At 48.8% G+C, this 26,488-nt stretch overlaps 1 protein-coding gene across 1 annotated transcript in view; it reads right to left on the bottom strand.

Annotated features, from left to right (window-relative positions):
- panx3 (pannexin 3) overlaps window positions 1-17,516 on the bottom strand; it is a 45,267-nt gene extending 27,751 nt beyond the window's left edge. The window contains exons 1-2 of the mRNA XM_055660942.1: window positions 17,027-17,516; window positions 10,698-10,837 (exon numbers count right to left, since the gene is read on the bottom strand). Of these exons, the coding sequence (XP_055516917.1) occupies window positions 10,698-10,837; window positions 17,027-17,207 (321 nt within the window). The 5' untranslated portion in view covers window positions 17,208-17,516. The remainder of the gene's footprint in view (window positions 1-10,697; window positions 10,838-17,026) is intronic.
- Between the last annotated feature and the right edge of the window lie 8,972 nt (window positions 17,517-26,488).

The raw sequence follows: 26,488 nt of genomic DNA, 5'->3' as shown, positions 1-26,488 counted from the left end.
AAAAGGGAGGGGGAGGAGCCCGAGGGCAGGGGGGTGGGAGGAGACAGTAAAGGCTAGCAAAATTGGGAGAATTCAATGTTCATGCCATAAGGACGCAAGCTACCCAGGCGGAATATGAGATGCTGTTCCTCCAATTTCCGGTGTTGCTCACTCTGGCAATGGAGGAGACCCAGGACAGAGAGGTCGGATTGGGAATGGGAGGGGAAGTTGAAGTGCTGAGCCACCGGAAGTTCAGAGTTCAAACCCGGCTCTCCCGGCAGACCCATTGTCTCTGCTTGTTCGTGCCCCACCGAACTCATCTCCACATACCTTGACTCCATACTATCCCCCTTGGTCAAATCCCTTCCCACCTATGTTCTAGACACCTCAGACACTCTCCGCCGCCTCCACGCATTCCACTCTCTAGGCCCTCACCCCCTCATCTTCACCATGGATGTCCAATCACTCTACACCTCCATCCCCTCCAGGATGGCCTCAAAGCCCTCCGGTTCTTCCTCAACCAGAGGAGCAACCTATACCCAGCCACTGACACCCTCCTCCGCCTAGCAGAGTTGGTCCTCACCCTCAACAACTTTATGTTTGACTGCTCCCATTTCCTCCAAACACAAGGCGTAGCTATGGGCACACGCATGGGCCCCAGCTATGCCTGCCTCTTTGTCGGGTACGTTGAACAATCCTTGTTCAATACGTACCAGGGCCCCATCCCTGACCTCTACCTCCTTTACATCGACGACTGCTTTGGGGCCACCTCCTGCACCTACACACAACTGACTGACTTCATCCACTTCACCACCAACTTTCATCCGGCACTCCAATACACCTGGACCATTTCCGACACTTCCCTACCATTCCTTGACCTTACCATCTCCATCGCAGGGGACAGACTTCTGACCGACATATACAAACCAACTGACTCACATGGCTATCTGGACTACACGTCTTCCCACCCTGCCCCCTGTAAAGACTCCATTCCTTACTCCCAATTCCTCCACCTACGTCGCATCTGTTCCCAGGATGAGACATTCCATACCAGGGCATCGGAAATGTTCTCGTTCTTCAGGGAACGGGGATTCCCCACCGCCACCATAGATGAGGCTCGCACCAGGGTCTCACCATACCCCGCAACACTGCTTTCTCTCCCCATCCCCGCACTCGCAACAAGGGCAGAGTCCCCCTGGTCCTCACCTTTCACCCCACCAGCCGGCAAATACAACACATAATCCTCCGCCATTTCCGCCACCTCCAACGTGACCCCACCACTCGCCACATCTTCCCATCTCCCCCCATATCTGCCTTCCGCAAAGACCGCTCCCTCCGCAACTCCTTTGTCAATTCTTCCCTTCCCTCCCGTACCACCCCCTCCCCGGGCACTTTCCGTTGCAACCGCAAGAAATGCAACACCTGTCCCTTCACCTCCCCCCCTCGACTCCATTCAAGGACCCAAGCAGTCGTTCCAGGTGCGACAAAGGTTCACCTGTATCTCCTCCAACCTCATCTACTGCATCCGCTGCTCTAGATGTCAGCTGATTTACATCGGGGAGACTAAGCGGAGGTTGGGCGATCGTTTCGCCGAACACCTCTGCTCAGTCCGCAATAACCTACCTGAACTCCCGGTGGCTCAGCACTTGAACTCCCCCTCCCATTCCCAATCCGACCTCTCTGTCCTGGGTCTCCTCCATTGCCAGAGTGAGCAACACCGGAAATTGGAGGAACAGCACCTCATATTCCGCCTGGGTAGCTTGCGTCCTTATGGCATGAACGTTGAATTCTCCCAGTTTTGTAGCCCTTACTGTCTCCTCCCCTTCCTTAACCCTCGAGCTGTCTCCTACCATCCCCCTGCCCTCGGGCTCCTCCTCCTCCCTTTTTCCTTCCTTCTACCCCCCACCCCCCATCAGTCTGAAGAAGGGTTTTGGCCCGAAAGGTCACCTATTTCCTTCGCTCCATAGATGCTGCTGCACCCGCTGAGTTTCTCCAGCAATTTTGTGTACCTTCGATCTTCCAGCATCTGCAGTTCCTTCTTGAACACTCTGATTAGGAACAGTCACCATGGATTTGTGCCTGGAAGGTCATGTTTGACTAATCTTCTTGAATTTTTTGAAGAGGTTACTAGGGAAATTGATGAGGGTAAAGCAGTGGATGTTGTCTATATGGACTTTAGTAAGGCCTTTGACAAGGTTCCTCATGGAAGGTTGGTTAAGAAGGTTCAATTGTTGGGTATAAATGCAGGAGGAGCAAGATGGATTCAACAGTGGCTGAATGGGGGACGCCAGAGGGTAATGGTGGATGGCTGTTTGTCAGGTTGGAGGCAGGCGACTAATGGGGTGCCTCAGGGATCTGTGTTGGGTCCACTGTTGGTTGTCATGTACATGATTGGTATATGGATGGGAAGGGAATGGAGGGTTATGGTCTGAGTGCGGATAGATGGGACTAGGGGAAAATAATTGTTCGGCACGGACTTGTAGGGCCGAGATGGCCTGTTTCCCTGCTGTAATTGTTATATGGTTATATAGTTATATGGAAATGTGAGAACTGAGTCCAGAAGCCATGGGTCAGTGAACTGCGAGCCCAGAAACCACGAGTCAGTGAACGGCGAGTCAAGAAGCTGCCCGGTGCACGGAGGCGGCCTGGAGCACGGAGCCTGCTTGACTGCTGCAATCTCTAGATCCTGGGGAAGGGAGGAGTGAGAGTGGGGGCATTGAAGGAGCTGAGCGCTACCGGGGCTGAGTGCTGGCGGAGCCGGGTGCTGGCAGGGCTCACCACCCCCATCACCCTCCCCTCGCACACCCCCCCCCCCCCCCCCCCGGCACGCCACAGCAGCGGCAGGCCACGGCAACAGTAGGCCACAGCAGCGCTCCCCCCGCTGGCCCCTGGCTGAAGCCGTCCCCTATCCCGGCTACAGAACTTTCCTGCCAGCCCCCACTTGAAGCCTCACCGTTCCCAGCTGCAGGACCAGCCCAGGAGTCCATTCGGCTCACAATGTCTGTACTAGCCCTCTGAAAACCAGTCCGTTCAGCCCACAACACCCATACTACCCCTCCAGAAAGCCCCCACCCCACTCCGCTGGCCACTGCCTGAAGCCGTCCCTCTCCCCTGGCTGCAGGACATAATTAGAGACATAACAAGAAAGAATGGACTGAATAAATCTCATCTTTAACGTTTAAATTGTTGTCACATTTTAAGCTAAAATAAATCACTTTTCCACTTGCTGTGCCAGTCAGCTGTACCTGCGCAGTAATACCTGCGTGCTCCACATCCCAATGAGAACCCAATGGGAGGGAATGGCTGTGCCACCGAAGAGCCGCTAGGAGGTGACGGGGGAGTTTGAGGGGGGGGGCGGAAGGGCAAGGGGCGGAGTGGGGGAGTGAGCGGAGGAGGGGGGATCAGGGGGCGTCACAACGGGAACCCGTCAGCTGCGCCTGCGCAGTTGGGGACTATGCGCGAGTGGTGGAATATTGTGTTCGGGGACCAGGCCTCCCTTGTGAGAATGGGACCCAACGGGTCCCACTTAGTCTAGTAGAAACATTAAATTCTCAAAGGACTGGACAGGCTAGATACAGAAAAAATGTTCCCGATGTTGGGGGAGTCCAGAACCAGGGGTCACAGGTTAAGAATAAGGGGTAGGACTGAGATGAGGAAAAGCTTTTTGACCCAGAGAGTTGTGAATCTGTGGAATTATCTGCCACAGAGGCAGTGGAGGCCAATTCACTGGATATTTTCAAGAGAGAGATAGATTTAGCTCTTAGGGCTAAAGGAATCAAAGGAAAAAGCAGTAACGGGCTACTGATTTTAGATGATCGGTCATGGCCGCCTCGCCAACAGTCTGTCTGTCTGTCTGTCCCTTCCTTCCTTGTTTGTTTGTTTAGTGTTCTTCATGTTCTTTAGCTTGTTTTATGTGGAGGATGAGGGGGGGAGGGCGGAAACTTTTTTTTAATCTATTACCTGGACGGAGATGCGATTGATTTACGTATCGTATCTCCATCCGCACTACAGCCTAACATTGAGGAGTTGACGGCCTTTGGAGATAAATGTATCCAGTGGTGTATCACAGGGATCAAGCTGGGTGTACTAGTGTGTGGTATTTATATTAACCATGTAAGTGTGAATGTAGGTGTTGAGGTTAGTGAGTCTGTGGGTGGACAGTGAATTAGACTAGTAAGATTACACCAGAATCTTGATCAATTAGGACGATAGAATAGACAGCGTTTAATTCAGATACATATGAAGTGTTACATTTTGGTAGGAAAACCCAGAGCAGGATTTAGGCAGTAAATGGCAGAGCCCTGGGAACGTTTTAGAATGGCGAGACCGAGGGTGCAGCTGTACACCTCTATGCAGGTGAAAGTGCAGGTAGGCAGCGTAATGAACATGGCCTTTGACACATTTGCCTTCATCAGACAGGGTAATGAGAACAGGTTGGGTTGTCATTTTACAGCAGTACAAGACATTGGTAAGGCCACATTTGGAGGATTGTGTACAGTTCTATTTGTCCTGCTAAATTGAGGATGTCGTTAAATTGGAAAGGATACAAATAAGATTTACGAGGATGGTATCAAGTCTGGAGGGTTTGAGTTATAAGGAGAGGCTGGACAAGCCGTGTCTGTTTTCCCTGGAATGTAAGAGACAGAAGAGTCATACAACACGGAAACAGGCCCTTCGGCCAAACTTGCCCATCTACACTCAGTCCCACCTGTGAATGTTTGTCCATTTATTTCAAAGCTTTTCTTATCCAAATTCCTTTAAATGTTGTTATGGTACCTGCCTCAACTACCACCTCTGGCAGCTCGATCCATATACCCATCACTCTGTGTGAAAAAGTTGCCCCTCATGTTCCGAATAAATCTTTCCCTTCTGACCTTAAACCTATGTCCGTTGATTCTCCATTCCCAAATTCTGTACAAAAGACTGGAATTTACCCTAGCTATTCCCCTCATGATTTCTACACCTCTATAAGATCAACCCTCATTCTCCTGCACTCCAAAGAATAAAGTCCTAGCCTGCCCAACCTCTCCCTATAGCTCAGGCCCTCAAGCTGTGGCAACATCCATATAACTCTTCTCCACAACATATTGTGCAATTGTAACATAATATCCAACTTCTTTGTATAATAAGGCACTACAGATGCTGGTTTAAACCAAAGATAGACTCAAAAAGCAGAAGTAACTCAGCAGGTCAGGCGGCATCTTTGGAGAAAAGGAATTATTTTTTGAGTTACTCCAGCTTTTTGTGTCTATCCCAACTTCTATACTCAATATCCTGACTGAAGAAGCCCAAATGTGACAAAAAAACTTCTTGAGCTTATCTACTTCTCTACCTGGAACTATATACCTGCATCTTAGATCCCTCTGCTCTACAACACTCCCCAGGCCCTGCCATTCACTGTGAATGTCCTATCCTGGTCTGACTTCCCAAAATGTAACTACTCACACATCTACATTAAACTCATTGCAAATTCTCGATGGATTTTCCTTAATGTTATCTCCTCCAGGGAGAGACATGACCCTACACCTCCTCTTTTGCCTGACCTGATTCACAATTTCTCTCATCATCCAAACTTTTATACTCCTACCAGCCTTGCCCTTCACTCTAACAAAATCATGTATGCCTCAACTCTTGTCATCACATTTAAAAGCATTCCACTTTCCGGGTGTTCCTTTGCCTACAAATAACCTACTCCATCCAACTTTAGCAAGTTTCTGTATAATACCATTAAACTTGGCCTTACTGAAAATCAGAATTTTAACTTGTGAGCCTGCCCTGTCTTTATCCGTAACTAATTTAACGCTAATGGAACAGTGGTCACTGCTCCTAAAGACTCATGCACTGACACGTCACTTACTTGCCATTGTCAATTTCCCAAGACTAGGTCAAGCTTGGCCCTCTCCTGTGTTGGGTCCTCTACAAATTCCTCAAAGTTTGCATGAGAAAACTTTCCTGATGCATTTCGTTGTCTCTGTACTGTACACTGACAATGACAATTAAAATTGAATCTGAATCTGAATCTGAATCTGAGCACATATGACAAATTCCATCCCACCCCTGGCACTATGATACTCCATCTATATTGGGAAAGTGAAAATCCCTAACTATGGCAATCTTATGAGTCTCGCAGCTGCCTGCAATCTCCTGGCATTATTGCCCTTCTAATTCCCGTTGACTATTTGGGAGTCTGTAGAACTCCCCAACTAGGGTTTCTCAGCTCCACCCATACAGTCTTCTAGATGTTCATAAAATGATGCGTGGACTAAATAATAAATACCTAAAGTCCTTTCCTCAGGGGAGGGGAGCCTAAAGCTAGAGGACATAGGTTTGAAGAGAGAGGGGAAAGATTTAAGACAACCGAGGGGCAACTTACTTTCACACAGAGGGTGGTGCCGACGTTGAACGATCTGTCAGAGCAAATAGTGGAGGGTGGGGTGGTGGGTAGCAATGGCCAAGGAAGCACACCAACGTCTCAACTTCCTTAGAAGTCTTGGGAAGTTCAGCAAGTGCCCAACAACCCTCCCCAACAACCCTCCCCAACCTCTAACAAATGTCCCTTACAAAGCATTTTATCGGGATGCATCACATCATGGTTTGGCAACAGCTCCATCCGAGACTGCAACAACTTGCAGAGAATTGTGCAGGGGGAGGGGGAGCCAGAGCGGAGCTGTAGGGAGACACATGCGACGGCCTCATCTATGATGGGAGTGTGGAACACCTCATCTTGGGCGCTGATGTGGCATAGATGGAGGAATTGGGAGTAGGGGATATAGTCTTTACGGGAAGCAGGGTGGGAAGAAGTGTAGATAGCTATGGGAGTCAGAGGGTTTATAATAGACTAGACTAAGTGGGATCCGTTGGGTCCCAGTCACACGGGATGCCTGGTCCCCCAAAGCAAGGGGTGGGGGTTTATGGGGATGGGGGGAGGGGGGGGGGGGTGTGGGGGCGGGGTTTGTAGGGCCGGAAGGGGTTATGGGGGGGTTATGGGGGGGGGGGGTTTTGGGGCCGGGGGTCGGTTTGTGTGGGGCAGCGGAGAGCTGTGGGGGAGAGGGGGGAGAGAGGGGGTGTATGGGCGGGGGGTAGTGAGCTCATACGATGGGTAAGAGCCATGGGGAGAGGGGGGCATCATGGGGGAGTGTGGAGGAGCCAGCGAAGGGGACCAGAGGGGTAGTGGCTGGAATTGGAGGCACGATGGGGACTCACAGCGGGTGCTGGTCGTTCTCTTCTGCCAGGATCAGAGTCTCCGCTTTCCGTTTAACGACATCTTCGACTCCGGGCTGGGCTGGGTCCCCCACGCTCAGCTGGGTCGGGTCTCCAGGGCTGGGCTGCTTAGGGCTGGGTCACTTCGGGTCCGAAAACCTCCGCCGGCCATCCTCAGCTCCAGTAAAGATGCGATGGCACAGGAAGCGGCGGTCCGTCCCAGGGAGTGACATGAGAAAAGACCAATCCACACGGCGCCAACTGGCAGAAGAGATCGATCTGCACACGCGCGGTTTTTAAGATTTTTAAACCTCGCTAACTTTTACGACATTCAACCGATCGGAACGAAACTTGGTGGACTCACAGCACAGGAGAACGGTGAGTGAACTGGCGAAAAATCATAGCGCTGTCGCGAACCATTTTCGCGCAAATAGAAAGACCGCCAAACCGGAAGATAACAAGATCAGAGTATCAGTTATGTATAGATGTCCATCGATAGTCCATGTCCTGTGATGACGACGGTGAGATCAAGAAACGGAAGGTTGAATGGAAATTAGTAGTGAAGTTAATTAAGTCTGTGGGTTCTGTATGGGTGCAGAAGGTAGCACCGATGTAGCGGAGATAAAGTTCAAGGATAGAGCCAGTGTATGCCTGGAACAGTGTTTAACCAATCTACCCGAAACATCACCAATTCCTTCTCTCCAGAGATGCTGCCTGACCCGCTGAGTTACTCCAGCATTTTGTGTCTATCTTTGGTGTAAACCGGAATCTGCAATTCCATCCTACACATTCTGTCCCTCACATTGATTCCAGTTACACTTCAGGCTGCCTCGGCAAGACTAACAGTAGTCTCACCCACCCCGTAACTCCCTCTTCTCCTCTACCATCAGGCAAGAGGTACAGAAGTGTGAAAATGCATATTTCCAAATTCAGGAATAGATTCTTCTCAGCTGTTATCAGTCAACTGAACCATTCTCTCACCAACTAGATAGCGGTCCTAACCTCCCATCTACCTCATTGGAGACCAAACTATTTTTAATTGGACTTTACTGGACCTTATCTTGCACTAAACATTATATCCTTTATCCTGTATCTGTACACTGTAGGTGGCTCAAATGTAGTATTTTTGCTGACTGGATATCACGCAACATAAAACCTTTTCATTGTACCTAGGCACACATGACACTAATAATAGTCTAGTTTAGAGTTACAATGCGAAACAGGCCCTTCGTCCCATTGAATCCATGCCAACCAGCGATCCCGTACATTAGCACTATCCTACACACTTGGGATAACCTGCAAACCTGTACGTGTTTGGAGTGTGGGAGGAAACCGGAGCACCTGGAGAAAATCCACACGGAGGGAGAACGTACAAACTCAGTACAGACAGCGCCCATGGTCAGGATCAAACCTGGGTCTCTGGCGCTGTAAGGCAGCAACTCTACCGCTGTGCCACCCAATAAACTAAACTAAACTGAATTATAGCATTTGGACAGGTACACAGATAGGAAAGGTTTAGAAGAATATTGGTCAGGTGGACATGCTTGGTTGACAACTTGGATGAGTTTGGCTGAAGGGCCTGTTTGCAGATGGCGTAGAGCTCTGAATGGGACTCAAGATGCTGGAAAGGGTCACACTCACTCACTGCCACAACCGCTTGGTGCCAGGTTTCATCACAGTCTTGGTTCAAACATGGATTCAAGAGCTGAATTCCAGAGACACCACGGCACCATTTGGCCGTGCGGCATCAAACACCCAGTAGAACTGAGGTCAGCGGGCAACAAAGGGAAAACCCTCCCGCCACTGATGTCCAATCTCACATAGTTTGGGATAGGAAACATACCTTACACAGTAGGGCTGTAGGGAGGATTGAAAGCAAAGGGACCCTGCATACATCCACAGATGGCAGCACAGGTGAAGAGGGCAAAGGGGTTGGGTGCACCATTAGCTGGAACATCATGTTAGGCCACAGTTGGAGTATTGTGCATGGTTCTGGTCACTGCACTGATGGAAACAATGTGGTTACACTGGCCAAGGTAGTGTCATGGAGTCATACGGCACCAACACAAGCCCTTCGATGTCCATGCCGACCAAGGTGTCCCATCTAAGCTACTCTTATTTACCTGCATTTAGCCCACATCCCTCTCAACCTTAGATAGACACTAAAAGTTGGAGTAACTCAGTGGGACAGGCAGCATCTCTGGGGAGAAGGAATAGGTGACGTTTCAGGTCGAGATCCTTCTTCAGACCTCTCAACCTATCCTGTTCCTGTCCCTGTATCTGCCCAAGTGTCTGAGAAAGGGTTATTTCCACCATGAGGTGGTTGCAATTTGGAGCGCAATACATTTAATTTAGAGATACAGCACGGCACAGGCCCTTCGGCCCATCGTGTCCACGCCAACCAGCGATCCCTGCACATTAACACTATTCTACACACACTCAGGACAATTTACATTTTTACCAAGCCAATTAACTTACAAACATGTACATCTTTGGAGTGTGGGAGGAAACTGGAGATCCCGGGGAAAACCCACACATATCACGGGGAGACGTACAAACTCCATACAGACAGCACCCGTAGTCGGGATCAAACCCTGGTCTCCCGGTCTGTGAGGCAGCATTGTGCCACCGTGTCAACCATGCCTGTGATGGCGTTGGAGGCAGAGACTCACAACACTGAGGATACATCTGGGCAAGCGGCTAAAATGCCCGGGCTTTTCGAAGAAAGTATCATGGTACGTCAATTCCTATGCAAAAATCACCAGGCTACAAAGAATGGTGGACTCAGCCTGGTCCATCATGGCCACAGCCCTTTCCACCCTCTAAAGCATCCACACCAGGTGCTGCCTCAGGAAGCTGGCATCTAGCATCAATGATCCCCACCATAGGGCCCATGCCCTTCTCACTGCCTCCATCGGGCAGTAGGTACAGAAACCTGAAGTCCCACACGACAAGGTTCAGGAACAGATACTTTCCTGCTACCATCTTGGAGCGACCGGCTCAGCCCTAATCCTACGATGGCCACAGAGGGCCGAGCGGTAGATGCTGGCATTGCTGGCAAGATGGAGACCCCACAAATGACTAGGAGGGACAGCTGACTGCACCTCATGTGCTGCATTGATTGTATTAACACCACATTGTGGTTTCACCAAACCATGTGCATGTACAAGAGTCCACTATTATTTTGTCTGCATATTAAATTAGCTTAATAACGCTACACACACCAGGATTGTAACCTCAGTGCCAGCCAGTATCAAGCCAGACCCTCCAACACCTTGCCCACTTTTCTTGCTGGGGAGACACAAGATCAAGAAGAAGCAAGGATGCTTCTTAACCCTGGTTTGACAATGAGTAAGACCATGTCTGATCTAGTCTGGACCACCGCAGCATTCCACTGCTCTCTCACAAACCTTCCCCTCGTCCCTTATAGTTAAATAGGGAGTCCTGGCCTTTCCTGAGCACCAGGAGGAGATGCAGGCCTCACAGTGCCATGTACCCTGGTGCCCGTGTGTCCATACCTTGTGAATCCAGAGTGACGTCTGCATGTTGTTGTGGGGGTGAAGCTGATAATGGAGCAGGGTCTCCCAACAGTACAAGTCTACATAGTTGGCCTGCTTCAGCGAGAAGTTTCTGGGCGGGAAACACGTTATTTGTGATCCTGAAACACAGACAGTGATAATATCAAAAAACAGACTGCTGCAGAAACTCATCAACGGTGAAGGAAAATGGCCAGGTGATGGTTGGGTCGTGACCCATCTTCAGGCTGATGGAGCAGGGTGGAGAGAGGTGAGGGGCAGGAGCTGGCAAGTGATAGGTGGATCCAGGCGAGGATGTCAGATGGGGAGAGATAGTAACAGGGCTGGAGCTGGAGAAGACAGATGAATGAGGATGGTGGAATCTGATAAGGAATGAAGGTGTGGAGTTTAATGTCCACTCAGATATAGTGACAGGGGGAAGAAGGGAACAGGGTGAGCAAAGACAAATGTGTGGCCTGGGGTTAGGAGGAGTGGGAGAAGAGCCGATGGAGGAGAGTAAAATAATCAAGCAGTAGAGTTACTGCCCTACAGCACCACAGACCCGGGGCCCGTTCTTGACTACGGGTGCTGTCTGTACAGAGTTTGTACCTTCACCCCGTGACCTGCTTGGGTTTTCTCCGAGATCTCCGGTTTCCACCCACACTCCAAAGATGTCGAGGTTTGTAGGTTAATTGCCTTGGTATAATTGTAAATTGTCCCTAGTGTGTGTAGGATGGTGTTAATGTGCAGGGATCGCCGGTCGGCACCGACTCGGTGGGCCGAAGGACCTGTTTCCGCACTGTATCTCCAAACTAAAGATGTGTGTACGCAGGGTAGAGTGGGAGGATGGGGGCGAGGCGGTTTCCTCAAATTGTTACCTGAAATGACCATAAATTCAATGTTCATGCCACTGGGTTGTAAGATGCCCAAATGGAATATGAGGTGTTCTTCCTCCAGTGTGCGTGTGATCTCACTCTGACAGTGGAGGAGGCCCAGGACACAAAGGTCAGTTAAAGTGATTAGTAACCACGAGATCCAACTGGGCTGCCAGGCAGGTGTTTGGCCAGACGGTCACCTAGTTACACAGTCCATTTTATACCACACTTACTCCATCAATACCGTGCAAACAATACAACTGGAGGAACTCAGCACGTCAGTCAGCAATCCACTGAGTTCCTCCAGCGCTGTTGGTATTTGTGGATGGACATCATTTGTCACTCAAGCCCAAATGTAGGAAGCCCACTGCTGGGGTATGGTCACCACACGCAAGGAAAGAAAATATGTTTATTTTCATATCAATGTATAAAAGTCTGGAATTCTCTTCCCAAAAGCAGCATGGAAGCTGAGATCATAGATAGGGATATTGGCAGATACATTCAGGGAAATGGTGATGATGAGATACAGATCTGGCCAGATCCAATTGTGATATGGCCAGATATCCAAGAGTGAGGCTAATTGCAAATTGGAGGAACAGCATCTCATTTGTTGCTTGGCCAGTTTACAACCCAGTGGTATGAATATTGATTTATCCAACTTCAAGTAGCTCCCTCTTTCTCTGACCGTCTCCCACCCAAGTCGCACCAGGTTCCTGTTCGAACCTAGCAAAAAGCTAACAATGGCCCGTTTCCCTCATCATCATTACTTTTTTGAAAATCTTTCATTCCGCTCATTTTGTTCTCTCCCTCTCTCCCTCTCCCTCTCCCCCTCCCTCTCCCCCTCTCTCTCTCTCTATCACTGTCTACATCTCCCGTTTCCGTTTACCCAACTCTCAGCCTGAAGAAGGATCTCAACCCGAAACGTCACCCATTCTTTCTCTCTACAAATGCTGCTTGGTCTGCTGAGTTACTCCAGCATGTTGTGCCTATCTTCGGTTTAGACCAGCATCTGCAGTTCCTTCCTACACTTATCCAATTAAATTTCCGAGCAGGTTTGAGGCAGGGAAAAGCCTCGAGTTTTTTACATAAGGGCTCCTTCATAACTGTTTTCATGTGGGCTCCTTCATAAGCTCACCATGTCCCAGCGGAGGGAATGTGGGAATCATTCAATAACATGCCCCATCAAAGCAGAGTGGTGAAGGGCTTGGAATAGACTGACGATTTATAAGGGAAACTCCTTTGGTTGTCGAGTCTGTGCCACGTAATCTCTCACGGCCAGTGAATAAGGCCCGAGTTTAATTTCTCATCAGTAAAGAGCACTCCAGCCCCATCAATAGCGAGTCAAATCTTAACAGCCAGTCCATGAGAGCGGGATTTGAACATTGGCCATCAGGTTCGGGGTGAAAATGTTATCATCAGATTCACAGATCACAGGGTGTCTAATGTAAACTTGGGGCTGGGATAAATCACATGAAAATCTCTGGCAATAAACTAATTAGTAAACATTGTTTGAGCAGCTAGAATAACCACAATAACCGCTCAGCAAACTAAACAAACACCACGAGTCAGCTTCCCCGGCACTGAAATTCCTATTCATCTATCTTATTAATTAGCTTTTGCAAGTAACCATCAAACCATATTAGCTGATAATGAAGTATTGATTAAACATACATGAAGCATCAGAACAGATAATCAGCATTTACCAAAGCATAAACTATGACAACGCAGCTCGATCCAAAACGTCACAGCTTCTCTCCAGAAATGCTGCCTGTCCCGCTGAGTTACATACAGTAAGGGATTGCAGATGCTGGTTTACACCGAAGATATGACACAAAATGCTGGAGTAACTCAGTAGGTCAGGCAGCATCCCTGGACAAAAGGAATGGGTGAGGTTTTGGGTCGAGACCCTTCTTCAAACTGAGCATCAGGGGAGAGGGAGACACGGAGGTCAAGAAGTGTAAGAGATCAAAACACACGAGATCAAGGAAAAAGATCATTGGTAGCTATGAGATGGTGACATCAAAGCAAACAGAGATAGAATGTAATCAGCGACAGTCAGACTGGCCAGAGAAGTGGGAAGAGGGAGGAGAGAGCGAAAGCTTCAGATTCAGATTCAGATTCAATTTTAATTGTCATTGTCAGTGTACAGTACAGAGACAACGAAATGCATTTAGCATCTCCCTGGAAGAGCGACATAGCAAACGATTTGAATAAATAATAATAAGTGTCCGGGGGGTGGTGATTGGCAGTCACCGAGGTACCTTGTTGAGTAGAGTGACAGCCGCCGGAAAGAAGCTGTTCCTCGACCTGCTGGTTCGGCAACGGAGAGACCTGTAGCGCCTCCCGGATGGTAGGAGGGTAAACAGTCCATGGTTGGGGTGAGAGCAGTCCTTGGCGATGCTGAGCGCCCTCCGCAGACAGCGCTTGCTTTGGACAGACTCAATGGAGGGGAGCGAGGAACCGGTGATGCGTTGGGCAATTTGCAAAGTTACAGATGTCAATGTTCATACCGCTGGGGTGTAAGCTGCCCAAGCTAAATATGAGGTGCTGTTCCGTCAATTTACACTGGGCCTCATTCTGACAATGATGTTGGCCCAGGACAGAGAGGTCGGTGTGGGGATGGGAGGGGGAGTTAATAATAATAATACATTTTATTTATGGGCGCCTTTCAAGAGTCTCAAGGACACCTTACAAAAATTTAGCAGGTAGATGAAAAACATGTAAGGGGAATGAAATAAATAGTAGAGACATGACTAGTACACAAAGTAAAGACAGAATTCAATTCAAAACACAATATGAGGCAATTAATGCACAGATGAAAAGGGAGGGGGACGTGGGGCTAAGGATAGGCAGAGATGAAGAGATGGGTCTTGAGGCCGGACTGGAAGATGGTGAGGGACACGGAATTGCAGATCAGTTGGGGGAGGGAGTTCCAGAGCCTGGGAGCTGCCCTGGAGAAGGCTCTGTCCCCAAAACTGCTAAGGTTGGACTTGTGGATGGAGAGGAGACCAGCTGATGTGGATCTGAGGGACCGTGAGGGTTGGTAGGGGGAGAGGAGGTCAGTGAGATATGGGGGGGCCAGATGGTGGAGGGCTTTGTAGGTGAGGATCAGGATTTTGTAGGTGATCCGGTGGGAGATGGGAAGCCAGTGAAGTTGTTTGAGGACTGGAGTGATGTGGTGCCAGGATTTGGTGTGGGTGATGAGTCGGGCGGCTGCGTTCTGGACCAGTTGGAGTCGGTTGATGTAGGTGGAGCTGATGCCAAGGAGAAGTGAGTTGCAATAGTCCAGTCGGGAGGAGATGAAGGCATGGATGAGTCTTTCAGCAGTGGGAGGTGTGAGAGAGGGTCTGAGTTTGGCGATGTTGCGGAGATGAAAGAAGGAGGTTTTAATGACATGGCGGATGTGAGGCTCTAGGGAGAGGGTGGGATCAAAGATCACGCCAAGGTTGCGGGCCTGGGGAGATGGGGAGACAGTGGTGCCGTCGATGGTGAGAGTGGGGTTATTGATTTTGCTGAGTGTGGCTTTGGAGCCTATGAGGAGGAATTCTGTCTTATCGCTGTTGAGTTTGAGGAAGTTATGTTGCATCCAGATTTTTACAGCTGACAAACAGGAGTTGATATGGGAGAGAGGGGAGTGGGATTGTGGGGGGATTTGGTGCCGAGGTAGATCTGGGTGTCATCGGCGTAACAGTGGATGTCCAGGTTGAAGTGGCGGAATATCTGACCAAGGGGGAGGATGTAGATGATGAAGAGGAGGGGGCCGAGTACGGAGTCTTGGGGAACGCCTTGGGCGACTGTGGCTGTAGCAGAGGTGTGGTTGTGGAGAGAGATCAAGTGGGATCTGTAGGAAAGGTAGGAACGGAGCCAGCTCAGTGCAGAGCCTTCAATGCCGAGGTCTTTGAGTCTGGTGAGCCGGATGTTATGGTTCACTGTATCGAAGGCTGCGCTCAGGTCGAGGAGAATGAGGATGTTGAGGGCACCAGTGTCAGCAGAGGTGAGGAGGTCGTTGAGGACTTTGAGGAGAGCCGTTTCTGTGCTATGGAGGGGGCGAAAGCCAGAGTAAAAGTGCCAAACAAACGGGAGATCAGGTAGGTTAAGGCGGACTGAGCGGAGGTGTTCAGCGAAACGATCGCCGAGCCTGCGCTTGGTCTCACCGATATATAGCCCACACCTGGAACAGTGGTTAAAGAAGATGCTCCTGCACCCATGCACAACTCCTGGACATCATTAACTTCTCCACCAATTTCTCTCGTGCACTCAAATACACTTGGACCATTTCCGACACTTCCCTCCCCTTCCTTGTGATCACATCTCAATCACAGGAAATAGACTGACTGACATCTATTGACCCACCGACTCCCACCGCTATCTAGACTACACTTTTTCCCTCCCTGCTTTCCTGCAAAGACTCTGTCCCCGACTCCAAATTATTTCGTCCCTGCTGCATCTGCGCCAAAGATGAGGTGTTCCATACCAGGACATCCGAGATGTCCTCCTCCTTTAGGGACTGGGGGTGCCCCTCACCCATCATAGATGAGGCCCTCACTCGTGAATCCTCGGCATCTCGCAGCTCCTCCCTTGCTCCCCCTCCCTGTAGTTGCAACAGAGACAGAGTACCCCTAGTCCTTATCTTTCACCTCATCAGCCGTCGCATACAGCACATAATCCTCCGACATTTTCACCACCTCCAAAGGGATCACACCACTGGCCACATTTTCCCATCTCCACCCCTTTCCGCAGAGACCGTTCCCTCCGCAACTCCCTTCCCACCCAAACCACCCTCTCCCCGGTACCTTCCCCTGCAGAAGATGCAACACCTGTCACTATACCTTCTCCCTCGACTCTGTCCAGGGACCCCGACAGTCCTTTCTGTTTAGACAGAGGTTCACGCACCTCCTCCAACCTCATCTATTGTATCCGTTGTTCAAGATATGAACTATACATAGGGGAGACCAAACACAGACTGGGCAATCGTTTCGCTGAACACCTTCACTCAGCCCTCTTGGACCAACCTGATCTTCCTGTTGCTAAACACTTTAATTCTCCTTCCCAATCCCACACAGAGGCTAAACGCAAATTGGAGGTTTTCACCCAACAGCTAACAATGGCCTTTATCGTCTTTACTTTGTTGCATATCATTAATTCATTGTTCTTTATCTCTCGTTTCCCTCTTCCCTGACTTATCTGAAGAAGCGTCTCGACCCGAAACGTTATCCCTTCTCTCCAGAGCCGCTGCCTGAGCCGCTGAGGTACTCCAGCGGCAGTTCATTGTGTCTTGGTAGACTATTATATACATTTAGCAGCAATACATAGCATTACATAATTTAATCCTTAATTAAACACTATTTACTAGACGTGAACTGTTAACCTCCAGCTGACCATTAGCGAGCCATGGACCGTGAGTTAATAATGGATCAATGATCCACTCCGTGTGGCCCCGGGCAGATTGAGACTCACGCAGAGAGATTTCCTTGGCCAACGCCGCTGAGACGAGGAGCAGCGGAAGTCCCACGGAGATAAACTTGATCATTCGGTCGGTGGGCAGTTCGAGGCGCAGTCCCTTGGCCCGTGAGTCGTGCTCTTCCCTGATCAGTGAGTCTGAGAGGATGAACTCGGTGGCGATACCGGCGATGGACATGGTGCGGGGAGGCTCGGGGGCTGAAAGCTCCACCAGACAGACAGACCAGCGCCTTTATCCCGCTCTGTTTAAAGAAGGCGCAACATAAACGATTCCCAGCAACAGGGAGCAACATATAGGAGCGGTCTGACCTGGGGATTATAGAGGAAGAAGGGCTGGGCGAGAGGTAATTACAGGCTGGTGGCGCCAAGTTTGTTGGGACCGAGTACAGAAGGAGAGGCCGATGCTACATTCCTTCCCACTCACAGAATATGTCATCTGAAGCAGACCAGCCCGAGCCTAAACACAGAGGAGCGGAGGCAGATTAGAGAGTACAGTACCAGACCGCTGAGACCATCTGGAGCGAGACAGCTATTTATGGAGCCACCTCGCACACATAGCCCAGGATAAATGCACTTTGCACACAACTGCGCCAAGTTGCCCTGCCCATTGGCTGCACGTTTCACCACATCAAACACAAGTGGTTCTTGGTTCACCACGTCTTGTACCGAGCACGTTGCAACACCAGCCAAGCGGGAAGCGCTGGAACTAGCAATAACATTAAAGCTAGAGTGGAGGACAAGTGGAGGACAAGGCGGGGTAGAGTGGAGGACAAGGCACGGGGGTAGAGTGGAGGACAAGGGGGTGGGGGGAGTGTGGAGGACAAGGGGGGGTAGTGTGGAGACAAGGCGGGAGGAGTGGAGGACAAGGCGGGGTAGAGTGGAGGACAAGGCGGGGGTAGAGTAGGAGTGGAGGACAAGGCGGGAGTAGAGTGGAGGACAAGGTGGGGGTAGAGTGGAGGACAAGGTGGGGGTAGAGTGGAGGACAAGGCGGGGATATAGTGGAGGACAAGGTGGGGGTAGTGTGGAGGACAAGGCGGGGTAGAGTGGAGGACAAGGGGGTGGGGGTAGAGTGGAGGACAAGGCGGGGATATAGTCGAGGACGAGGTGGGGGTAGAGTGTGGGGGTAGGACAAGGCGGGGATATAGTGGAGGACAAGGGGGTGGAGGACAAGGCGGGGGTAGAGTGGAGGACAGGGCAAGGGGGGGGGTATAGTGGAGGACAAGGCGGGGGTAGAGTGGAGAGTGGACAAGGCGGGGTGGATATAGTGGAGGACAAGGGGGGGTGGAGGGGAAGGTGGGGGTAGTGTGGAGGGGAAGGGGATAGAGTGGAGGACAAGGCGGGGGGTAGAGTGGAGGACAAGGCGGGGGTAGAGTGGAGGGTACAAGGCGGGGGTAGAGTGGAGGACAAGGTGGTGGTAGAGTGGAGGACAAGGCGGGGGTAGAGTGGAGGACAAGGTGGTGGTAGAGTGGAGGACAACAAGGCGGGGCAGAGTGGAGGACAAGGGGGGGGGGGGTAGAGTGGAGGACAAGGTGGGGTAGAGTGGAGGACAAGGCGGAGGTAGGGTGGAGGACAAGGCGGGGGTAGTGTGGAGGACAAGGCGGGGTAGAGTGGAGGACAAGGCGGGGCAGAGTGGAGGACAAGGGGGGGGGGGGGGATAGAGTGGAGGACAAGGCGGGGGGGAGAGTGGAGGACAAGGGGGGGGGGGGGTAGAGTGGAGTGGAGGACAAGGTGGTGAGTAGAGTGGAGGACAAGGCGGAGGGGGGGGGGGGGTAGAGTGGAGGGGAAGGCAGGGTTGGAGTGCAGGGAGTAAGGAACCCTGGGTGATGGGAAGCTGCTCTGGTCAGGAGAAAGAAGGAGACATGGGCCAGGTAAAGGCAGATAGGATTAGTGAATATCTGGAGGAGTTTAGGGGAATGATCATAAGATCATAGATCATGAGATAGAAGAATTAGGCCATTCGGCCCATCAAGTCTACCCCATTATTCAATCATGGCTGATCTATCTCTCCCTCCTAACTCCATTCTCCTGCCATCGCCCCAGATCCACTGACACCCATACTGATCAAGAATCTATCTGTCTCTGCCTTAAATATATTCACTGACTTTGCCACCACAGCCTTCTGAGGCAAAGAATTCCACAGATTCTCCACCCTCCAATCTAAAGAAATTCTTCCTCATCTCCATCCTAAAAGAAGTCCCTTAATTCTGAGGCTATGACGTCTAGTCCTAGACTCTTCCACTTGTGGAAACATCCTCTGCACATCCACTCTATCCAAGCCTTTCACTATTATGTACGTTTCAATGAGGTCCCTCCTCATTCTTCTAAACTCCAGCAAGTGCAGGCCCAGTGCCGACAAACGCTCATCATATGTTAACCCACTCATTCCTGGGATCATTCTTGTAAATCTCCTCTGGACCCTCTCCAGAGCCAGTACATCCTTCCTCAGATATGGTGACCAAAATTGCTCACAATATTCCAAATGCGGCCTGACCAGCGCCTTGTAGAAGCCTCAGCATTACATCCCTGGTTTTGTAAATAAGCCCTCTAAATAAATGCTAACAATGCGTATATTTTCTTTACTAGTGATTTGACTTGTAGATTAACTTTATGGAAATCCTGCACCAGCACTTCTGCTAGTCACTGGCAGCCAACCAGAAAAAGCCTCCTTTATTGCCTCTCTTTGCCTTTGCCATACAGCTAAATTGCTATCAATGCTAGTAACTGCCCTTTGATACCATGGGCTCTCATCTTCGTTTGCAACCTCCCTAGTGGCACCTTACCAAAGGCTTTCTGAAAACCTTGGTAAACAACATCCATTAACTCCTTTGTCTGTCCTGCTATTTACTTCTTTAAAGAATTCCAGCAATTTTGTCAGGCAAGACCTCCCCCTCACAAACTCATGCTGACCAGCCTATTTTATCATGAACTTCTAATTACTCCGTAACCTCATCCTTTATAATTCAATTGTAAGGGGAATAGATAGGCGTTTCTGCGGCCGCAAACGAGACTCCAGGATGATATGTTGCCTCCCTGGTGCATGGGTCAGGATATTTTCTATGTTTCTATGTCACTGAGCGGCTGCAGAACATTATTGAGGGGGAGGGTGAACAGCCAGTTGTCGTGGTGCACATTGGCACCAATGTTATCGGTAAAAAACGGGATGAGGTCCTACAAGGTGAATTTAGGGAGCTAGGAAATAAACTTAAAAGTAGGACCTCAAAGGTAATAATCTCTGGATTACTACCAGTGACACGGGCCAGTCAGAGTAGAAATAGGAGGATATTGCAGATGAATATGTGGCTTGAAAAATGGTGCAAGGGGGAGGGATTCAAATTTCTAGGGCATTGGAACCGGTTCTGGGGAGATGGGACCAGTACAAACAGGACGGTCTGCACCTGGGCTGGAATGGAACCAATGTCCTTGGGGGAGTTTGTTAGTGCTGTCGGGGAGGATTTAAACTAATGTGGCAGGGGGATGGGAGCATGAGCAGTGAGACAGAGGGGTTTAAAATGAGGGTAGAAGCAATAGGTAGCAAGGTGAAAAGTAAAAGTGGCAGGCAGACAAATCCAGGGCAAAAATCAAAAAGGGCCACTTTTCAACATAATTGTATATGGGGTTAGAGTGTAAAAACAAGCCTGAAGGCTTTGTGTCTCAATGCAAGAAGCATTCGTAATAAGGTGGATGAGTTGAATGTGCAGATAGTTATTAATGAATATGATATAGTTGGGATCACGGAGACATGGCTCCAGGGTGACTAAGGCTGGGAGCTGAACGTCCAGGGATATTCAATATTCAGGAGGGATAGAGAGAAAGGAAAAGGAGGTGGGGTGGTGTTGCTGGTTAGAGAGGAGATTAACGCAATAGAAAGGAAGGACATTAACTTGGAGGATGTGGAATCGATATGGGTAGAGCTGCGAAAAACTAAGGGGCAGAAAACGCTAGTGGAAATTGGCAGGGGTGCTGAGGAAGAGGATTTCTTGGAATGTATGCGGGATAGTTTTCTAAACCAACATGTAGAGGAACCAACGAGAGAGCAGGCTATTCTAGACTGGGTATTGAGTAATGAGGAATGGTTAGTTAACAGTCTTGTTGTGCGTGGCCCCTTGGGCAAGAGTGACCATAATATGGTTGAGTTCTTCATTAGGATGGAGAGTGACTTAATTAATTCAGAAACAAGGTTTCTGAATTTAAAGAAAGGTAACTTTGAGGGTATGAGACGTGAATTGGCCAAGATTCTTAAAGGGTTGACGGTGGATATGCAATGGAAGGCATTTAAAGACTGCATGGATGAACTACAAAAATCGTTCATCGCAGTTTGGCAAAATAATTAATAAGGGAAGGTAGTGCATCCATGGTTAACAAGGGAAATCAGGGATAGTATCAAAACAAAAGATGAAGCGTACAAATTAGCCAGAAAAAGCAGCCTACCAGAGCACTGGGAGAAATTCCAGCAGAGGAGGACAAAGGGATTAATTAGGAAAGGGAAAATAGATTATGAAAGAAAACTGGCAGGGAACATAAAAACTGACTGCAAAAGTTTTTTATAGATATGTGCAGAGAAAAAGATTAGTTAAAACAAATGTAGGTCCTTGCAGTCAGAAACAGACAAATTGATCATGGGGAACAAGGACATGGCAGACCAATTGAATAACTACTTTGGTTCTGTCTTCACAAAGGAAGACATAAATAATCAGCCGGAAATAGCAGGGGACCGGGGGTCAAATGAGATGGAACTGAGTGAAATCCAGGGTAGTTGGGAAGTGGGGTTAGGTAAATTGAATGGATTAAAGTCCGATAAATCCCCATGGCCAGATAGGCTGCATCCCAGAGTACTTAAGGAAGTAGCCCCAGAAATAGTGGATGCATTAGGGATAATTTTTCAAAACTCTTTAGATTGTGGAATAGTTATTGAGGATTGGAGGGTAGCTAATGTAACCCCACTTTTTAAAAAGGGAGGGAGAGAGAAAATGGGGAATTACAGACCAGTTCGTCTAACATCGGTAGTGGGGAAACTGCTAGAGTAAGTTATTAAAGATGGAATAGCAGCACATTTGGAAAATGGTGAAATCATTGGACAAAGTCAGCATGGATTTACGAAAGGTAAATCATGTCTGATGAATCTTATAGAATTTTTTGAGGATGTAACTAGTAGAGTGGATAAGGGAGAACCAGTGGATGTGTTATATCTGGACTTTCAGACGGCTTTCGACAAGGTCCCACATAAGAGATTAGTATGCAAACTTAAAGCACACGGTATTGGGGGTTCAGTATTGATGTGGATAGAGAACTGGCTGGCAGAAAGGAAGCAAAGAGTAGAAGTAAACGAGTCCTTTTCACAATGGCAGGCAGTGACTAGTGGGGTACCGCAAGGCTCAGTGCTGGGACCCCAGCTATTTACAATATATATTAATGATTTGGACAAGGGAATTGAATGCAACATCTCCAAGTTTGCGGATGACACAAAGCTGGGGGGCAGTGTTAGCTGTGAGGATGATGCTAGGAGGCTGCAAGGTGACCTGGATAGGCTGGGTGAGTGGGCAAATGCATGGCAGATGCAGTATAATGTGGATAAATGCGAGGTTATCCACTTTGGTTGAAAAAACAGGAAAGTAGACTATTAGGCGGCCGATTAGGAAAAGGGGAGATGCATCGAGACCTGGGTGTCATGGTACACCAGTCATTAAAAGTAGGCGTGCAGGTGCAGCAGGCAGTGAAGAAGGCGAATGGTATCTTCGCATTCATAGCAAAAGGATTTGAGTATAGGAGCAGGGAGGTTCTACTGCAGTTGTACAGGGTACAACATTTTAACTTCGGCATTCACTTCCTTTCTCACACCAGTCACTATTGGCCCTGACCTTACTCTCTTATCCCTTCTCGAACTTTCTTTCCCATTAATTCGGGAGTCTTTCGTAACTTTTCCTGTACTCACTTCCCCTTTATGTTCTACTGCAGTTGTACAGGGTCTTGGTGAAACCACACCTGGAGTATTATGTACAGTTTTGGTCTCCTAATCTGAGGAAAGACATTCTTGCCATAGAGGGAGTACAGAGAAGGTTCACCAGACTGATTCCTGGGATGTCAGGACTTTCATATGAAGAAAGACTGGACAAGGGGTCACAGTTTAAGGATAAGGGGGCAGTCTTTTCGGACAGAGATGAGAAAAACATTTTTCACACAGAGAGTGGTGAATCTCTGGAATTCTCTGCCACAGAAGGTAGTTGAGGCCAGTTCATTGGCTATATTTAAGAGGGAGTTAGATGTGGCCCTTGTGGCTAAAGGGATCAGGGGGTATGGAGAGAAGGCAGGTACGGGATACTGAGTTGGATGATCAGCCATGATCATATTGAATGGTGGTGCAGGCCTGAAGGGCAGAATGGCCTACTCCTGCATCTATTTTCTATGTTTTTATGTTTCTATGCTGTCTTTAGTGGCCTTGTGTCCTGCTTGAAATGGTATGAAACTGCACGAGTTTGGACCAGCATCACACGGCCCTTCAAGCCCTCCCGTGTGATGCTGGGACCCAACATATATATATCTATATTACTAAATCTCTGATCTTGACCGCTTTTGGCCCACTGTGCTGTGATTTCCGACAGAACGCCGCCGCCTACAGCCGTCATTTTTGGCCACCTCGCTCAGAGCCCCCCTCCGCCTTACGGGTGCGGAGGATTTTTCCCATCGATGACAAATCAGAGAGATATTAATGTTATAAAAAAGATTCACCATTCTCTCTGTTGCCCCTGCTGGAGAGAGGGGGGAGGAACTATAAAACCAGGAAGTGGTGTGCATCACTCAGTCTCTGCAATATGGATGAAGCCCAGCGTCACATCTCTCTGAGCTCTGAATAACACTGAACAAATGTCTACACAACTGTGAGTACCCTTAATGTGGTTTGAAAATGAAAATATGGTTTGTTTGAAGTAAAACGGCACTGCCTGCAAATGGTTGTTTGGGTGCTTTGGCTTGAAGTTGAAAGGCACTACTTACTGCAAATGATGGCTTGGGTGCTTTGACCTGAAATTGAAAGGCACTACGTACTGCAAATGGTGGCTTGGGTTCTTTGGCTTGAAGTTGAAAGGCACTACTTACTGCAAATGGTGGCTTGGGTTCTTTGGCTTGAAGTTGAAAGGCACTACTTACTGCAAATGATGGCTTGGGTGCTTTGACCTGAAGTTGAAAGGCACTACTTACTGCAAATGGTGGCTTGGGAGCTTTGGCTTACTGCAAATGGTGGCATGAAGTTGAAAGGCACTACTTACCGCAAATGGTGGCATGAAGTTGAAAGGCACTACTTACTGCAAATGGTGGTTTGGGTGCTTTGGCTTGAAGTTGAAAGGCACTACTTACTGCAAATGGCGGCTTGGGTGCTTTGGCTGGAAGTTAAAAGGCACTACTGCAAATGCACTTACTTCCTGTTTGCACTGTATATTGATTTTAGATAAAACGCTACTGCTTACGGCTGTGATTTTTGGCCATCTTACTTAGTCCCCCTCCGCTGAGCAGGCGCAGAGAATTCTTCCCATCAATTAAAAATAAAAGTGTTATTAGTGTTTAGAAAATGTTGAGAATCTCTCTCCTGTCAATCACGCCCTGAAAGCCACACCTTTTCCGGTGGGAGGGGGAGGGGTTATAAAACCCGGAAGTGTGGGTGTGGCTCAGTCTCTGCATGATGGGCGAGGGAGAGGTCATGACTCGGTCTGAGCTGTGAATCAGCTGAACACACTGAATGTCTACTGAACTGTGAGTTTGGTGTTTTGTGTGTGGTTTTATGGTGGTTTCACCCTGCATGAAATGGTATGAAGCTGCATTTGAATTTGGTGGCCTTGCACGCTGCTTGAAATGGAATTTCAAGGAATAGTCATGAGTCAACTGCCAGCCCACCAGCCGTGAGTGAGCTGCCAGCAGATCAGGCTTGAGGGACTGAGCTGCCACCCCAAGAGCCCATACCAGCGCTCCAGAAAGCCTCCCCCACTAGCCACCAATATTGGAATTGGTGGAGAGGTGGAATATTGCGTCGGGGGACCAGCCCTCCTGTGTGAAGATGGGACCCGACGGGTCCCACTTAGTCTAGTATATATATATATGTATAAACTGAACTTTTCTTTTCTCTTTAATTATATTGTTTACAAAGCTCCCCCGGCAGAAGGACGCTCCCCCCTCCCCCACCAGTCCCGCCTGAAGCCGTGCCCCACTGGTAATGTGGGCAGGAGCCTCTTGGTGTGAGCAGCTGCAACTGTGCAATGAGGTGAGTTGAGGAGCTTACAGTGTGCAGTTGGAACATTCCATCCACCATGCAGCAGCTGATTAGTGCTGCATCTTGAAAATAAATGTGGAAAGAAATTGATACTTAATTTTGGAAAAAGTACAACACACCAACTTCCCAAATTAGGAATATGATGGACATATAGCACGCCTTGGTCATTAATAAATATGACAATTCTTAGAGATACATCGTGCAATCATGTGATGCAGCGGTGCCGTAAGGATTGCCGATTTCAGTTCATGACGCGGATAGATCTACATCTCCGAATACAGATTTGAAAAATTCTCTTTTAAGGGGCCTTCTCTTCTATTGCTACTCTCCTCTTTCTCTCTTCCTTTTTTTATTTTTTATATACACACTAGCCACTTTTTTTCCCTTTCTATTGCTTTCTTTTTCTTGATCTGCTTACTTTTTTCTTATAACATAAAACTAGAGGTTGTACATGGAATGGATTACGGTATTACATAGTTGGCACCTAAAATTAGGCGCCACTGTACTGTTTTATGCTGTATTAACTTCTAATAAAATAAACAAAAAAAAAAATAATAAATAGAAAATAAATGTCAGGGGAGTCAGAACCTTCCCAAAACATTGGTCATTAAACTTTAGAGATACAGCGTGGAACAGGCCCTTCAGCCCACCGAGTCCGCGCCGACCAATGTTCACCCCATGCGCTAGCACCATCCTACACACTAGGGACAATTTAAAATTTACAGATGCCAATTAACCTACAAATCTGCACATCTTTGGAGCATGGGAGGAAACCGGAGCACCCGGAGAAAACCCACGTGATCACAGGGAGAGCATGCAAACTCCGTACAGAGAGCATCCATGGTCAGGATCAAATCCAGGTCTCTGGCCCTATAAGAGCCTCCAAAATGTTCAGTCTGCAAAGCACTAAGATGGGGAAAATGTGGACAGTCCATCATTCACCTCGGGCATTCGATGCCAACCTTGGACCCAATGCCATCTCTGCCAATCCCACAGTTGGCAGCTTGCAACCTGCAGCTTGAGGGAAAGACTATTTGTTTTTTAAGAGGATGTTTATGTATGTGGGTTGGATTTGGTTAAATCGCAGTGTTTGCATCTTAGTTGTTAGGTCCACATACTCTGTCAAGGAACAATATGACCCGTCACTATGGCCAACAGGGCAACAAGACACACGATAAATGGAATGAATCTCAGACGAGGCAACA

This window comes from Leucoraja erinacea, chromosome 32 (genome assembly GCF_028641065.1).
Source record: "Leucoraja erinacea ecotype New England chromosome 32, Leri_hhj_1, whole genome shotgun sequence".
Lineage (NCBI taxonomy): Eukaryota > Metazoa > Chordata > Chondrichthyes > Rajiformes > Rajidae > Leucoraja > Leucoraja erinaceus.
The sequence above is the reverse complement of the archived record's forward strand: the minus strand, read 5'-3'. Positions and strand labels throughout refer to the sequence as shown.